Genomic DNA, 16,821 nt, shown 5'->3' with positions numbered 1-16,821 from the left:
AGTTGCAGTGGTTACTGATTGCGATGGAAGGTCGGGAGTTACGGAAACAAAAGCACCTGTGGAGGAAGAAAAAGTAGTATCACAGATACAAAATTGGACTAAAGAACTCACCTTATGCCAGAAAGGCAAGGCGTTGCAGATGATACGCAACCATTGGTCCATTTTCGCAGCTAAAGGGAGAACTGCTATTATAAAACATGGAATTGATACCGGAAATTCCAAACCTATACGACAGCCACCACGAAGGGTTCCTTTTGCAAAGAGAGATGAAGTGGCCGATTTAGTGGTTGGAATGCAGAAGGAGGGTGTTATTGAAGCGTCAGCGAGTCCATGGAGTTCGCCAGTGGTGTTAGTGAAGAAGAAAGATGGAAGCACCAGATTTTGCGTAGATTATCGCAAGTTGAATGATGTGACCAAGAAGGACAGCTATCCATTGCCCAGGATTGATGATACCATCGATACGTTAACTGGTGCGCAATGGTTTTCAACACTTGATTTACGAAGCGGTTATTGGCAAGTGGAACTTGAGGAGGAACATAAGGAAAAGACTGCATTTAGCATTGGTGATGGGCTTTGGCAATTTACTGTTATGCCGTTTGGTCTCTGCAATGCACCTGCCACTTTTGAGCGTCTCATGGAGCGAGTTTTAAAAGGTCTGCACTGGAAGACATGTTTAGTTTACCTTGATGACATAATTGTTATGGGAAATGATTTTGATGATCACTTGAGGAAGTTGAAGGAAGTATTTGAGCGACTGGACGCTGCAGGTTTGAAGTTAAATTCGAAGAAGTGCTCACTTTTTCAACGTGAAGTGAAATATCTTGGACACAGGGTAACCGCAGAAGGCGTGCATACAGATATCGAAAAGATTGTGGTGGTGAAGGAGTGGCCGCGGCCAAGAAACCTACATGAATTGAGGAGTTTTTTAGGGTTTTGTACTTATTACCGACGTTTCGTGCCTGGTTTCGCCAATGTGGCTAGCAGTTTACATTTGTTAACTAGAGGGAAGCAACCTTTCGTATGGGGTAAGGTAGAAGATGAGGCTTTCAGACAGCTCAAGGAGAGGCTTTGTTCGGCACCGGTTCTTGCTTATCCAATACCTGGAAAAACGTTTGTGTTGGATACGGATGCAAGTGGCTGTGGAATTGGTGGGGTTCTGTCGCAGTTAGTTGATGGCGAGGAAAAGGTTATAGCATATCACAGCAGGATCTTATCAAGACAGGAGGCGAATTATTGTGTCACGAGGAGGGAGCTACTTGCAATAGTGGAATGCGTGAAGCATTTCCATAAATATTTGTACGGTCAGACATTTCTTCTCCGAACTGATCATGCGGCACTTAGATGGTTGTTACGATTTAAGGATCCGGAAGGCCAGCTAGCACGATGGATTGAACGCCTCCAGAGCTATGATTTTACTATTGAACATCGTAAGGGAAGCTATCATGGGAATGCTGATGCGTTGTCACGTCGTCCTTGTGATACGGAGTGTAAACAGTGCTCACGGGCTGAAAGCAAGGAACACATGGTAGATGTTTGTCTTGTAAATGTTCTTCCAGAAGAGTCCTGGTCCAGTGAACAAGTACGGAAGGCGCAACTGGACGATACAGACCTTGTAAAGGTAATTCAGGGGAAAGAACAGGGCATCCGACCGGAATGGCAGCAAATGGCGAGTGAGGGTCCTATATGCAAGGCGTACTGGGCGCAATGGCATAGTTTACACCTTAAGGAAGGTTGTTTATATCGATCTTGGGAGAGTGAGGATGGTAAATCGACTAACAGTCTACTAGTAGTGCCCAAGTCCCGTATCAATGAAATAATCTCTGAGTATCACAGTACATTTAGTGGAGGTCATTTGGGTGTAACAAAAACTGTGGAAAAGATTAAAAAACGTTTTTACTGGGTCGGTTGTTGGGACTCTGTTGCGGACTTTATAAGGAAATGTGTTCCATGTGTATCTTCGAAAGGACCAGGTAGGAGGAGTCACGGTGAAATGCAACAGTACAATGTAGGGGCTCCGTTTGAACGAGTTGCGATGGATATCGCTGGGCCTTTTCCCTTGAGCAGTGGAGGAAATAGGTATGTGTTGGTTGTGATGGATTATTTTAGTAAATGGCCAGAGGTGTATCCTGTTCCTAATCAAGAAGCTAGCGTGATCGCCAATGTTTTTTTTGGATAATTGGGTTGCGCGGTATGGCGTGCCTTTGGAGCTTCATTCGGATCAGGGACGGAACTTTGAATCGACCATTTTTAGGGAAGTTTGCAGAGTGCTGGGTATACATAAAACTCGTACTACTCCTTTACACCCCCAATCGGATGGTATGGTGGAGCGTTTCAATCGGACCTTGAACGAGTATCTTCGTAAGGTCGTGGACAGAAATCAGAAAGATTGGGATACACACATACCAATGTTCTTACTCGCGTACCGGTCTGCACGGCACGGGTCTACATCGACTACTCCAGCTAGGGTTGTTTTCGGCACCGACGTGAGGTTACCAGGTGATTTGAAATTCGGGGTAACACCACCGTGTGGAACAGCATATTGCGACTATGTTGACGGCAAACGGGCGCAGTTAGATGAGGTGCATCGATTCATCAGAAGACGGCTTCAGATTACCGGGGACAGGATGAAAGCCAGGTATGATTTACGGATGAACTCGAAAGGTTTTCAAGTGGGAGACTTGGTGTGGCTGTATAATCCTCAGAGAAAAAAGGGAATGTCTCCGAAATTACAATCACAGTGGGAAGGACCGTACAAAATTATAACAAGAATAAATGACGTGGTGTATAGAATCCAGCATTCAGATCGACGAAGATCTAAGATGAAAGTAGTTCATTTGGAACGGTTGGCGCGTTGTCATGAAGATATGGTGACACTTGTTCGGGACGAACAAGTTTAGGTGGAGGGCAATGTTGCGAAGATACAATTCGATTTAAGTTAACTGAGATAATTTTGAATTATGTCAGTTAGATAGTAAATAAGTTTTTTAAATATGGTTGGAATTTTTAGGAGAATACAGTGGTTGGTTATTTTAAGCAATAAAGTTGTGTGTGTTTCAGAAGATAAATAACGGTTATAATTAATACAAGTTTAATATTATTCACTTATCAGGATCCAGTGTTATCGAACGAAGCGTTAGAATAAACGTAACAATATATTCAGTAAATTAATTTTTGTTGCTTTTTTCATATGAATTTTAAAGTATATAAATATTTTAATTAAATAAAAAGAACAGTTTTGAATATTTCTTATTTAATAAGTTATATTTTCTTAAATATTTTTTGAGCGTGTAAAACATTATTTCAAAAACAATTTTGATATAATAGCATTAAATACCGTTTTGATGTGAAATTAATAACAAAGATTGAAGCTACTACCAATTCACTTTTTTATACGGCAGCACTTAAGTGATCCATGATAAATTGTGTTTCTTTGCGAAGACTTAATTTTTAAATTTAGTGCCAAAAAATATGTTGATGAGGAAGGGTGTACGCGCATTCCCTTTAAATGTGTGGTACGTATTATTGCCTTGCATGCATTTCTAATTGATTAGTAACAATAAATCTGTTGATAAGGGAGGATGTGCGCGCATTCGCTCTAAATGTATGTGGTGAATAATACTTATTATTAATTTACGTACATTACTATGTGATCAGTAGCGAAAAATCTATTGATAAGAGTGGGTGCATGCGCATTCATTGTCCGATTTATGAGTTTTTTCTTATGAAGATATATTTTTATATAAAATTTAACAATTTTAATATTTTAATTTTATATTATGATTATAAAATATATTTATATATAAATACTAAAGTATTTAAAAATATTAGCTAAGTTTAATTAAAAGAAGTACAAGTTGTTTACATAATTTATTATTGTTATGAAATGAAATAGACTTGATTATTTACCAGAATTAATGCAAGATTTAAACGAGATATATGCTATACATTTTTAGTTCATCTGTTTGATGAATATTATAAATTTTTACATAATATAAAAATTAAAAACATATTTATTTTATTTGTGTTGATTATGTATAGAATATATGAATATTTTCTTCAGTATTTAAATGACCTTAAAAACATAAATTTATTTGGGATATGATTATTATCATGTAGCGCCTTATGTTTATGTTTTAAATATTTTTATCTCAATGTGAACATAAAATGCACACCTACTAATATTTTAAAATAAATAGTAAAATACTTTCGCTAAACTGTTATATTAGAAATATGTATAAAACTTAAATGAAAATTTATTTTCTTTCATTATTATTGTGTGGAAATTTAAAAAAAGAACCATAAGAAATTTTTTACATTCCTTGTATTTTCCTATTTCTACATTTAGTTTATTTAGCTATGTAGTTTATTCGACCAAAGTTCAAGATTTGGTATGCATTTTCCACACCACCCAAGAGGTATGCATAAAGGTGCGTTACCGAGTTTAGGTGCCGGTTCCCCAAGAGGCATATCCACCATTATTTATTCGTTATAATTTTTTACAGATTTTTACAAAAAAAAAAAAATTTACAGAATAATAATTACAATACTTTTAAAAATTAATTGCAAATTTAAATATACATAAACTTAAAGCAAAAAAATTATTAAAATAAAAATTTAATTTAAAAAATTAATTTATATGTAAAAGTCAACTGAATATCATGTGGAAAACTAAGCCTATAAATGCGTTACACGCAAGAGCTTTTGCCTATAGTCAGGTGTATTCAGAACCCTATTAAAAAATTTTAACAGGAAATATATGCGTACCCTTATAAAAAGAGTTAAAACACTGTCTGTTTTGCAGTTTTGACAGCAAACATATGGACGTATATTTTTTAATTTTTGGTATAAAAATTGTGCTATACCTATTTTTTGGTAACTGCTATTAAAGTGTTTGCAAAATTCTTTATCTAATTTTTGAATATAATCTACGAAATATTTAGGAGGTTGCACCAAATTACAGTTATCAAACTCTTTTTCAAGAGTAAAAAAGTTTTCATATGAAAGAACATTTGCTAAGGGTAGGTTAGCTTGGCAATTGTGTGATTTGTAAATTTTAAAGTATAACCACCCGCATACATAAATAAATGCATTTCTGCTAAGGAATATACGTTCATCCATATCAATATCAACATCAAAATCAAAACAATGAAGAAAACAGTGCATGGGTTCTCTAATCATATGAGACTCCTGCCAGAACGTGTCAATCACTAATGCATCACTGCATACAGTTTCTAAACTTTGATCAGGGGAAATTGGAGTAAATGAATTAATGGTAGGGCCTACGGTAGAAGGACAGTCAAATTCAATTAATTGCTCAGTATTGCCATTTACTATGCAATTCAAATAACTTAATCCCCATCTCTTCTGAAAAAGGCAAGTGAATAAATGTGGAGTGATGCCTGCACAATTGCCTCCACCACGTCGTATTTGTCCAAAAAAATGTTCTATCACATCTTGACAAAGCTTCCTGGTCATTAAAACCTGAAAATTCTTAGAGGCTAAATATTGCCATATATGCTGAAGGCTGTTAATATTGAGAAGCCACCCTTTAATAAAAGAGAAGTTCTTAACAATATTGTTACCTTCGTTGTCTTCAAATCTAATGGATTTGAGAAGAATTTCGGCTTTTTGCAGAAAATCCAATTGTTCAATTGATCCGCAAAAGCCTTTTTTAAGTCCTAAGCTACTGATGCTGCTTGAATTGAATACATCAAAAAGATTATTAAAAAACAAAACAAATTCAGCAGTGTTAACAGAACTCGTATTACTTGAATCAATTAAACCTGATTTACACAATGCTCTCATTCCTGATGCAACTGTGTTGCTAAATACTTGAGAAGCAAATCTGACACGCATTTTTTGAAAAGAATTGGGCCTAATATGTGCATTTGTCAAGTGAGGCGCACATCGAATAGTTGATTTTGAATCAATATTAAAAAAATGAACAATATCTCCCCAACTTACTTTACAATTATTAAATATAACATTATTACTGCTATTTTCTAAACAATTCCTGGTACTTTTTATCAAATGGGGTGCATCATAAAAAAAGAATATCTTTTCATCATTGACATTGAAAAAAGGGTGATGCACATCTACTTCTAATAACTTAGCTAATTTAATATTGTTTCTACCCTGATCACAAACGAAATGGCATGGGTAAAGATTAATGCCCTGAAGTTGTTGAATTACTTCAATAACATACTTTTTCAGAACTTCACCCTTGCAACTTCCATTTACAAAAAAGTATGCAAGAGGCTGAGACCATCTTACTCCTGCGATTCCTTGTACCATGAAAGTCAAGACAGTACTTGCAATTTTGCAAGTACGATCTTCACCACCAAAATCTTCAAGCCCAACTATTTTGTCATTATGTCTGTCATACTGAAGGTGACTTTTCAAAGACATTTCATCGCAGGATACAGAAACGAATCTTTGTTCGTATGAGAAGCCACGACTTCGTAACTCCAAAGCTTTAATACTACTATGCGTGCAGCCTGGAGACTTGGGCCAACTTGTGACGAACTCTCGTAAGGTTCGTTCTGATGGCCAATTAAAACTTAAGCGTAAATGTCTGTAAGTTAGGGGTGAAAGGAAATAAACTCCTAATGCTATTGTTTTCAACTTAGAATCATAGCGATACCCATGTGAATGACGATTACTGTTTCGAAAACAATTTCTTACACATACCTGCATATTTTGTGGAAGCTTGCTACAAAGCTCATCTATCAAATTCTCTTCTAAATTGCTTGTAACACTTTCAATAGTATTACATTTTAAAAGCAACTCTTTGTTCTCTTCTTTAATTTTTTCTAAACTTTCATTTTTTTTCCTAATTTCTACTTCTTTACTTTTAATAATTTCATTTTTTTCTTCAACTACCTTCTCTAACTTTTTTAATTTTATTAAAATTTCTGAATATTTTTCGTTAAGTTTTCTTTTTCTGGGAGTTGCTTCAGAAAGACTATTGTCTGTTTGGACCTCTCTTCCACAAACAGAAATTTCACTCCTATCAAAGGTTTTACTAACTCCTATGCTAGAGAGGTGATTTTGCTTTTCATTTTCCACATTACTTTCGTTGTTAATTACATTTTTATTTAAATTACTAATATAACTTAAATCTAAATTAACGTCCGGGATTGCGCATTTAGAAATTCGTGCAGAACACATCATTTCGGCAGAAAAATGATTGTTACAGGCAAACATAAATTTAGTTTGCCCAACTACTCCTAAGCGCTTCATCCATTCTGTTCTAATTTGGTAAATAATTATCAGAATTAAATGAAATACAAAAATAAAAATTAATTAAAAAATTAAAAAAAAAAAATTAATTAATTATAAAGAAAAACAAGTATATTTGAGTAGTTACATAAAAAGGATCAACATTAAAAAATAAACATATTTAACGACAAATAATAACACAAAGTTAGTTTTGTCTTTGCAGACGTTTCAATAATTTTCACACAAATTGATATGCTAAAAAACAATTATTTACTTTTTACATACGATATACAATTAAATTTCAATAAATACATGCCATTGAAAATACAATACATTTAAACATCTATTTTGTAGATTACTTAACATTTATGATCAGTAAGATTCATATTCAATTTTTATTTGCTGGTATAGGATAAGAACTACAAGAAATATAAAAAACATTTTTATAACGATTTTTTTTTATATAATAATTTTAAATATAATTTGATTGAAATTAATATTTTCAATAATATTAAAAAAAAAAATCTGGAAACGTTGTTCGCAAAAAATCAGTGTTTTTATTATAAATTTTTATAATTTTATTGCTTTATCATTACGAACATGAATTACTACTTACAAATATTTTAATTAACACATCCATATTTGTTATTCCACATTTACTGTATTCCACATATACTGTAAAACAATTATGCAAAACACTTATGCCACAAATTTACGTAAAACTGAAATGCAAAGTTTACCTTCGTTCCTCATTGTTGTCCGGAAATTTATAAAGGGATTTAAACTCTTTACAACCTTTAATACATTTTTTCCCCATCTTTTTATATAAATACTGATCTTTATTGTCACAATTTATTATTTTTTATAAATACTGATCTTTATTGTCACAATTTATTATTTTTTATATAGTAATAACACAATATGCTACTACTTTCAATTTTAACTACTTTTTGTTAAATATTTGCGCGGTAAATTTTGTATGATTTGGCGCAATGAATTTGTATATTACTCTCAAAAAATCAAAACCAAAAAACAAAACCACACTCTTTCTTATACTCTTCGTGGTAAACTTTTCGAAATATTCTGTTCTCAAAAGTACTCGAAGCATCGGAAAAAGGTGAAAAGGTGAAAAATTTCAGTGATTTCAGCTGGTGTTAGTGCACTTTTCACTAACACTTTCAAGAGCTCTACGGCAAATTGTTGTTGTGCGAAAAAACAAATTTTAGTTCACAATGGAGTTGCCGTTCTTGTAAGGTATTCTTTGGTTGCCATGACTAAAAACTCGTCTATTGTGAACGATTTTTGGAAGTACATATGAAATTTCCAGTTCACGGCCAGCTGTTAACTGTGTTTGAAAAATAATAATATACAATTCTTTTTAATTTTCAACTGCCAACTGCAGTTATTTAATATAACGTTTTGTAATAAATATATTTTGCTGTTTAAAAATGAGTGAAACATAAGTAATTGTAGAACTTAAAAATGAAAATATTAAGGTACTCTATTTTTCTAATTATATACATATTTATAGTCATATTGTAACATCACGAAAATGGTGGAGCAATGCAGAAACAATTGCGTTTCTGCATTGCTATTTAGCAAGGAAGCACGAGTTCGAACACACAAAGAAGAGGGCGGCTTATTTTAATGTATTAGAAGACATGCTCGCAAAAAACATTACTGTAAGTTTAACGAATGATTGTATAACTAGGCGAAATTTATTATTATCTACTTTTTCTTTTATTTAAGGATAAAGAAAGAACGGCGCAGTGTTTAGAAGGAAAAATGCGGACTTTAATGAAAGCATATAAAATGGCAATAGACAACAATAAACGAACTGGCGCTAGTCCGTGTTTTCCACCTCATATGGAGCTAATGGACGAAATTTTCGGAAATTCTCCAAAAATTAGAAATACCAATGCTTTGGATATGGGCTTCGAAGAACTGGTAATGCTAGACGACTCTCACTCAAGTATGTAATTTTCGCAATTGTAGCCAGTACTGCCATCCCCGCAACCTTTACTAAATGAAATTGGAATTGAACAAAATCCAGCGCCAAGTGGAATCGGATCACTGACTTCAACTCCACCACCACCTTCAATTTCTAGTTTGTTAACAGGAAAAGTACGCAAGCGATCAGATCGCGATATATACTATGAAGAAAAGCTTAAATTGAAAAAAAACTGAAATGGAAGAGAAACAAAAGCTAAGACAACAAGCTGTTAATAATATCCAACAGCAATTAGCGGTTGATCAAGAAATGGAGCGCAAAAAATTGTCGCTGTTGGAGGCCGTTGTGAAGTCATTAAATCCATAATTAGTTTAGTTTATTATTGTATTGAGTTTATTTATTTTTTTTTTTATAATTTCAATAAACACAATTTCTTTCTCTATTTTGTTGTTTGTACTTTATTTTCAATATTTAGTTTTAAATCTAAATAATATTTTCTCTTGATAAGTAATTAAATAGGTTTTGTCTTAAATCAATTGAGTCATCCAACTTTAAAGTATCAAAAAATTCTGGTTGATCTGCCGTTTCTTCCACACTATTGTGTTCGTCATTGTTTTCGCAAAAATCATCCTTACTTATACAAATATTGTGCAGAACACATACACTGGCTACGATGTTCGTGATTGCAGCCAAATTACTTTGTTCTGTAAACTTTGATAGTCTGCGAAAGCGACTTTTTAGCAGACCAAAAGCATTTTCTACTACCATTCGTGTAGAGGAATGCTTTTCGTTAAATTTTTTTTGGTTTTCATCTAAGTTTCCATAGTCTTTGAATGGGGGCAAAAGCCAGTTTAAACACGGATAAGCAGTATCTCTAATAATAAATGATGAGTTTGGAAATAGTTTACTCTGATTTACCTGTGTACGTCGGTATATATCAGATCTTCTCAAAACTCTAAAGTCGTGCAAGGATCCAGGTTCACCACAACTAATATTTAAACATTTTTTGTCTGTATCTACAACAGCCTGCAAACAATGGAATAGTATTGTTTGCGATTAAAAAAATCTTCACCATGACATGTTGGTCTTTTAATTGGAATATGCGTGCAATCTATTGCTCCTATTATGCCTGGTATTCCATGCTTTTCTTCGAACTTCTTCATAACATCGGCGTCAATTGATCCTCTTGGCCACATAATACATTCATCGCTTATTGATATCAAGAAACCTGTTACATGCCGGACTGTACCCCAAGTCACTGATATTGCAACACCAAAAAGATTTGCCAGCTGTCTGTAAGTAACCGCATTACTTACATACCAGATGTACATATAAATTGATTTTCTGCATACCACGCGTTGTCTTCCACCACCAAATTGATTTGGAAAGTACTCAGACTGTGAAAACCGTGCTGAAATAAATATGGTATAATTATTTAAGACACTTTAGTTTACAACCTTCGTACTTATAATGACTTCTATCGTTTCTCGTTTTAATCGGAAATGCTGTTTAAAGTCCTGAGCACTCATAGCTTCAATAGTAGATTCAAAACTGGAACATTTTTCATGTTGCTCCGGTTCTGAATCCGATTCAGACGAACTTGCACTTTCAAATATGTCAAGAACTTCTTTCACTCTATTTTCATACTCAATTCTTTTTAGTTTACCACTTTTTTCTGATAAAATAGAAAATGCCTGAAAAAAACAAATTTTATTCACAATCATTTAAAAAATGAAATTTTCTTACCAATAATTGCAAAGAATTATTCATTTTGTTGATTTTCACTTTAAATTTTATTATGTGTTTTGCAAATACAAACAAAATTTCCAGTTTTTCCAGAGTTGCCATCGAAAGTAGTGCTTATTTTATTTGTTCTTTTGTGACATGCTTACAAAAGAAAACGCCTATTATTGTAATTTACTATTATTACTATTTATCTAATTTATCTAATTCATACTGTACACTTAAAACGCGTGCTGCTCACTTTTTTATTGTTAATTTGCAACCCAATGTTGACTTTGGTCAACCTTGTACATTATATACAGTTTTTTAGCTTCCCTACTAAACTAGTTTTTTGATTGAGATAAATAAATGCAAAAACTCTTGCGTTTTCACAATTAAATATAATTGTCTATGAAAACTCAATTAATTTGCTTCTCTTAGCTACTATAGTCATTAGTTGTGCTCATAAGTTTACAGCCCACATCGCAAAACACTTCTATCATATTTCGTCTTTCCCCTTTATGCAATTGCATTCATGAACAAAATAATGTGCGTGTGCTCTAGCTTAAAATATGAAAAATAGAGATTGGGAATTGTATGAGAGTATTTTCTGTTTTATTCGAATATCAACTCCATTTATAAGAATCCAACATGTTGACTTGCCGAAGCGGTTAGATGTGCGGCTAAAATTTGCAGCTCACATCACCATACATTTCTTCCAAATTTCGTCACTCCCCTTTTAGCTGTTGCTCCAGCAAATAATAGCCGCTTTGTGTGCGAAGTAGCTGGCCGCACATTTATACGCTACAAGTGTGTTCGATTTTGTATGATCATTGCATAAACATGTATGGTTCTAGGTACAAACTCTTTTGTTTGAAATAAGTTGGTTTGATGTTATATGTGAAAAGTTGTATTTATTCCATATTGATGTAATATAAAACTTATATATAAATTATTAATTTTTATGTTATTATGTTTTATGTTATTTTTTTTTTGAATTGTTAAATGTTATATTGTGAATATATTGTTGCCTAATGCAATATAGTTATTATTAATAAAACACTTTATATATATACATTCATCATTTTTAATTTAAGTGGTACATGTAAAAACAACATTGTAGAAGGGCCGCACACCCTTCCAGATAAGGGCATGTGTCGCCACAGATATATATATATATAATTAATTGCTATAAGAGCTACATACTTTGTGATTTTTTTAATAATCCAGTTATATAATCCAAAACTTTTTAATCGTTTTTACGAATAGTTTTATATATTAAATTTACAGTATAGTTAGATTATATGTATATATATATTATATGGGTACCTATGTAACTCCATAGAAAATTCATAAAACTTATATAAGTTTTTATTAGGAAGTTTCGTACAACGGGTTTCTAACTATTTTTCTTTATAGTCTGTTATTTAAATATATCAAAACAAACCCTAAATATTATTTTCGAAATGTCCTACTATTTAAATATTGATTGCAATTAAAACTGAATATTTATCTCGTGCGAGATAAGAGCTAAACCATCACAATTGCCTTGACAGCGGTTAAACGCTTTTGTTGTCAAGACCACCGTATAAGATACAATATCAAATACTCGATTAAGAGAGATATCAAAATTTCTGTTTTTTATTATTTATAATTAAACAGATGATTTCAAAACAAATCTTAATTGAAAACAATGCATTTTACTAACATATACACAGGATGTTTGATAATGTTTGATAATACAGATTTAACAATACAATCAAACTGCAGCTTGGAAAACTATGCATATCCAAATGTTACTCCAGAACATTAAACGGTATCCCTTCAACATCAATGTGTTGATAAAGCACAAGCGACGTCAATGGCAGCCAACTAAGTTGATAAATTAATACTAATTTAATATTAAATAATACATAAATCTATAAACGATGCATTAACCAACTTTCTGTATGGTCTACTCGATCAAAAATGCAACAATTATTCCTGTGGAGAGCAGAAAACGTTCCAAATCACGTAGTATGTAGTTGTGGGCAAAAAGTGGTTCAGAGAAAGTCCCTCCACCTATTCACTTTCCTCCTGTACCACGCTCATGCTTTCTGGCTTAAATTAACATAAACCTCTAGGTATTAAGCCTATTGATCACATCTTCCTCCCGTGATTACTAGAATGAAGTCACCATTCTGCTGTCGAAATTCCTCCATTTATTACTTAGAGGTGGTTGTACTGGGTTGAAGTCTCGCACTGTGTCTTTTATTGCCTTTCACTTACTGCTCAAAACAGTTGAGAGAAAGTAAGTCTATATGCTTAACTCTGATATTTGGTTAGAAAGAGAAAGGGATGTTTGTCCATTCACTCTTAGCAAAATTTCTGTTTTTTTCCACAAAAAATTGCATTCACTTTTAAATTTTTTCAATTCTTTTCTCTATTTGTTGAGTATATTATATATTTTATACATGAATATATACATATATTTCTATACAAAACAGATACTGTATATCTATAATAGATAGAATAGAACAAAAATGAAACAACTTTTTATTATTTTCGTGAAATTGATTGGATTTAATATATGAGTTCGCAAATTCTATAAATTTTTTTACCAACCATGGACTTAATAAAATAAAAAAGTGAAAAACACAACCTATTTCTACATAAATAATAATTTTATTACCGTACTAATTTTGTTTCGATTTAGTTTTCCGTTTCGAACGTTTTCCATATATTAAACCTATTAGCTTATATATTACCAAAGTAATAAAACTCAATACAAATAATATCACCCCTAGTATAGTCAAAATGATATCTATACTATGATATTGCCAGAAATTTAAGTCAGCGCCAGTATTACGTAAGTGTAGGGCACCATCATGTCGCAAAACATACTCCAACCAAAAAATAGCAGTCTCGAGTGGAGTCATTGGGTGATCTCGTAAACGTTTTGAATAGATTTGTACATTCTGTGTATAAATTGGATTATATAACAACTCGCTTAGACCAAGTTTTAAGTCGGTTTCATTTAAAGTCTTGAAGTCAACGCTTTTCGCGTAACCACGTTTAACAGCATTTGCGACGTTCATGGGCTGATCAAAGAACCTAGGTATACCCAGCACCGGCTTAGCATGATATATAGCTTCGGTTGTACTTAGTAAACCACCATGTGTAATGAAAGCCTTAACATTCGGATGTGCCAGCACTGATGGTTGTGGGTACCATTTACTTATGTATACATTATCTGGCTTATTCGGCAGTTCGGTATCTTCAAATTTCCAAAGTACTTTTTGTTTTAAAGAACGAAAAACATTTACAAATATTTGTAGTTTTTCCGGTGGCAGATCTTTACTTTTTAAATTCGAACCCATTGAAAAGTAAATGGCACCTTCAGTAGCATTATCAAGAAATGCTTGCAATTCCTGTGGTAAAAGATCTGGTATTTGTTTAATATGCACACCGCCGACTTCTATCATATTAGTAACATATGGGCGTGGATAACTGAGGGAAAAATGTTGATTAAGCAACACTAATGAAAATTTTTTTTGTATTTCCTGTAAACTTATTTTGGCGTTAGGAAAGAATTGCTTATATATCTCTTCTTGTTTTGGTAGATAGAAAAAATTATAATACAAATTATCTATTCCAATTTGTATAAAATTTGACAAACGTTCTCGGTATGTCATTTTAGTGTCAAATGGAGTAAATACTGAGGGCAAAAAAGAAGGCGGTGAAGTATTTCCAACAACTCTATCAATAAAGCTTGTTGTGCCAAAAGTTGAGAGTCCCACAATAGGTGCATTAAAATGTCGCGCCAAACCATAAAGTGACTCTGCCAAAAATAATTCTATTATAATCAAATCGAACTTCTCCTCCGATGATTTCAACAATTTTTGTATTTCCTTATTACGAAAAACATTCGGACACATACTCAAGCCGATATCATACATTGTCATCATATTCTCCAATTTACTTCGTTGTTGCATTTCATCGACATGTGTCAACAAATCTGGAAACAAAAATTTCTAAAAATCACTAAACTAATAATATCAGATCTAAATATATACCAGCCACTAAATTTGCATTCTCGGGTATGTAAATATCACGAAAATTTTTAACAGGTTTCTGTTGTGGAAACATCGAAATAGATGTTACCTCATGTCCTCGTTCGGTTAACTTTTTTAATATAGCTGAAGCAAATATATACTGAGAGGGACCAGGATATGCAAATACGGAAAGTATCTTCGCACTATCTGTTTCCCTAGTAAGTAAGCTACCTAACACAATCAAAAATATTACACCGAATTTCATTATGTTCACTCGCCACACAACAAATTAGAACTGAACAGCTTTTAAAATCAACATATAAATAGAATATTTTAGATTGCATACGAATTTGAAGTCTCATATACTTTTAACGACAAACATATTATTTCATCATGAATTACAGAATGTTGCAAAAACTTACGGAAATAAGTATTAAATGAGCTTAAGCCGATCTGCTGTTCTCTGTTTTGAAAGAGAATCCATTTTAGTTCTACAGTATTGTCTATAGTCTCTTAATTAAATAATAAAATTTGTTAGATTGTTTTCATTTTTGCCGAATGTTTACATTAATTTGTTTTAATTTAATCTAATATTTTATAGAACAAAATATTATCAAATGGTTTAGTCATTTTATGATTAGTTTCATTAAACTGTTTATTGGATAATAAAATTAACAACAGTTAATTACATTTTAATAGTCTTATTTATCATTATTTATCATTAACAAACCTGTTATGACTTTAAAAAAAAAATATTATAATAAAATATATTAGAAGCCAAACATAACTCCAAGCCTTCACACTCATGTGTGTCCGTTCTATCTTAAACCGACGTAAGACTGAGATACTAACGTGAATAAGAAAACGATATCAAAATTATTTCAAAATCCACTTTGAAATATTAAGAGAAATATTTATTTCTTTATATGTGAGTTAACATTAAAATTAATTTTAATGCAGACTATCATACCTGTGTGTCGTTGTATGACACACAGGCATGATAGTCTGCACCTCTTACCAACATGTTGGCGTGCTCACCAAAATTTTGGTGAGCAGCTCTCGCCAACGTGTTGTGTATGATAGTCTGTCACCCCTAACGATTCATAAGTCATACAAGAGCATTTTTGCCCTGCAAATTTATTGTAAGCAGGCGGAATATGTAGAATTGTAATATAAATTTAATACGTTTTTTTATTATTTTATTGTTAGTGTTAAAATTACACTTATAAATTTGTGTTAAATATTTAATTGTATTTTAGTTAAAAAAGTATAAATTTTTATATAATATTCTTATAAAAATTAAAAAAACAATTAAATATTTTATTTAATTTATTAAATATTTTAATTTTATTTTAATTTATAATCGATGATTATAAGTAATTTGTTATTTAAAAAAACATCTAAATATGAACATCGTTAAATTAACGATCTAAGCCCAGTAATTAAAAAACGTATAGAAAATTGGTCGTAATAACAATTAATTAATAACCTAAATTTAAGATACAATACTCTGTATTCTAAATATGCTTTTCTTTGTTAAAGCTTGTTCTTAAAATAAAAGAATTTTAAATGTTAATAACCTTGAACTAACAAAAATATGGAAATTATTAAAAATCTTGAAAAACAATGAAGATATATGTTCATTCTTTTATTATTTGTATGATATATTTATGGAAAATTTCTTAAGAAATTTTGGGTCCTTTACTGATCTTTTCATTTTAACTACTATACTTAATGACCTTTTTACTTTAGATCTTATTTAGTGTTAATAAACCTATAAACCTAAAAAAAATGAATATGGATGCAGATAAAATATTTATAGATACTTTCATCCAATGTTAACAAAAATAATCGCTGTTTGTGGAATGTCCAAAGCAGTGAATATAAAGATCG

General features: G+C 32.1%; 2 protein-coding genes across 2 annotated transcripts; both read right to left on the bottom strand.

Moving 5' to 3' along the window:
* Positions 1-9,695: 9,695 nt before the first annotated feature.
* Positions 9,696-11,607, bottom strand: LOC119675692. The gene is made up of 4 exons (XM_038086899.1): positions 11,596-11,607; positions 10,638-10,866; positions 10,525-10,583; positions 9,696-10,465 (listed from the first exon to the last, which is right to left on the bottom strand). Exons 1-4 carry the CDS (start codon positions 11,605-11,607, stop codon positions 10,376-10,378), a joined length of 390 nt encoding a protein of 129 aa, XP_037942827.1. The 3' UTR covers positions 9,696-10,375.
* Positions 11,608-13,426: 1,819 nt separating this feature from the next.
* On the bottom strand, positions 13,427-15,411 carry LOC119683185 (UDP-glucosyltransferase 2-like). Its single transcript, XM_038096802.1, has 2 exons — positions 14,950-15,411; positions 13,427-14,891 (listed from the first exon to the last, which is right to left on the bottom strand). Exons 1-2 carry the CDS (start codon positions 15,191-15,193, stop codon positions 13,570-13,572), a joined length of 1,566 nt encoding a protein of 521 aa, XP_037952730.1. The 5' UTR covers positions 15,194-15,411; the 3' UTR covers positions 13,427-13,569.
* Positions 15,412-16,821: the final 1,410 nt, after the last annotated feature.

This window comes from Teleopsis dalmanni, chromosome 2, assembly GCF_002237135.1.
Source record: "Teleopsis dalmanni isolate 2A chromosome 2, ASM223713v2, whole genome shotgun sequence".
Lineage (NCBI taxonomy): Eukaryota > Metazoa > Arthropoda > Insecta > Diptera > Diopsidae > Teleopsis > Teleopsis dalmanni.
The sequence above is the reverse complement of the archived record's forward strand: the minus strand, read 5'-3'. Positions and strand labels throughout refer to the sequence as shown.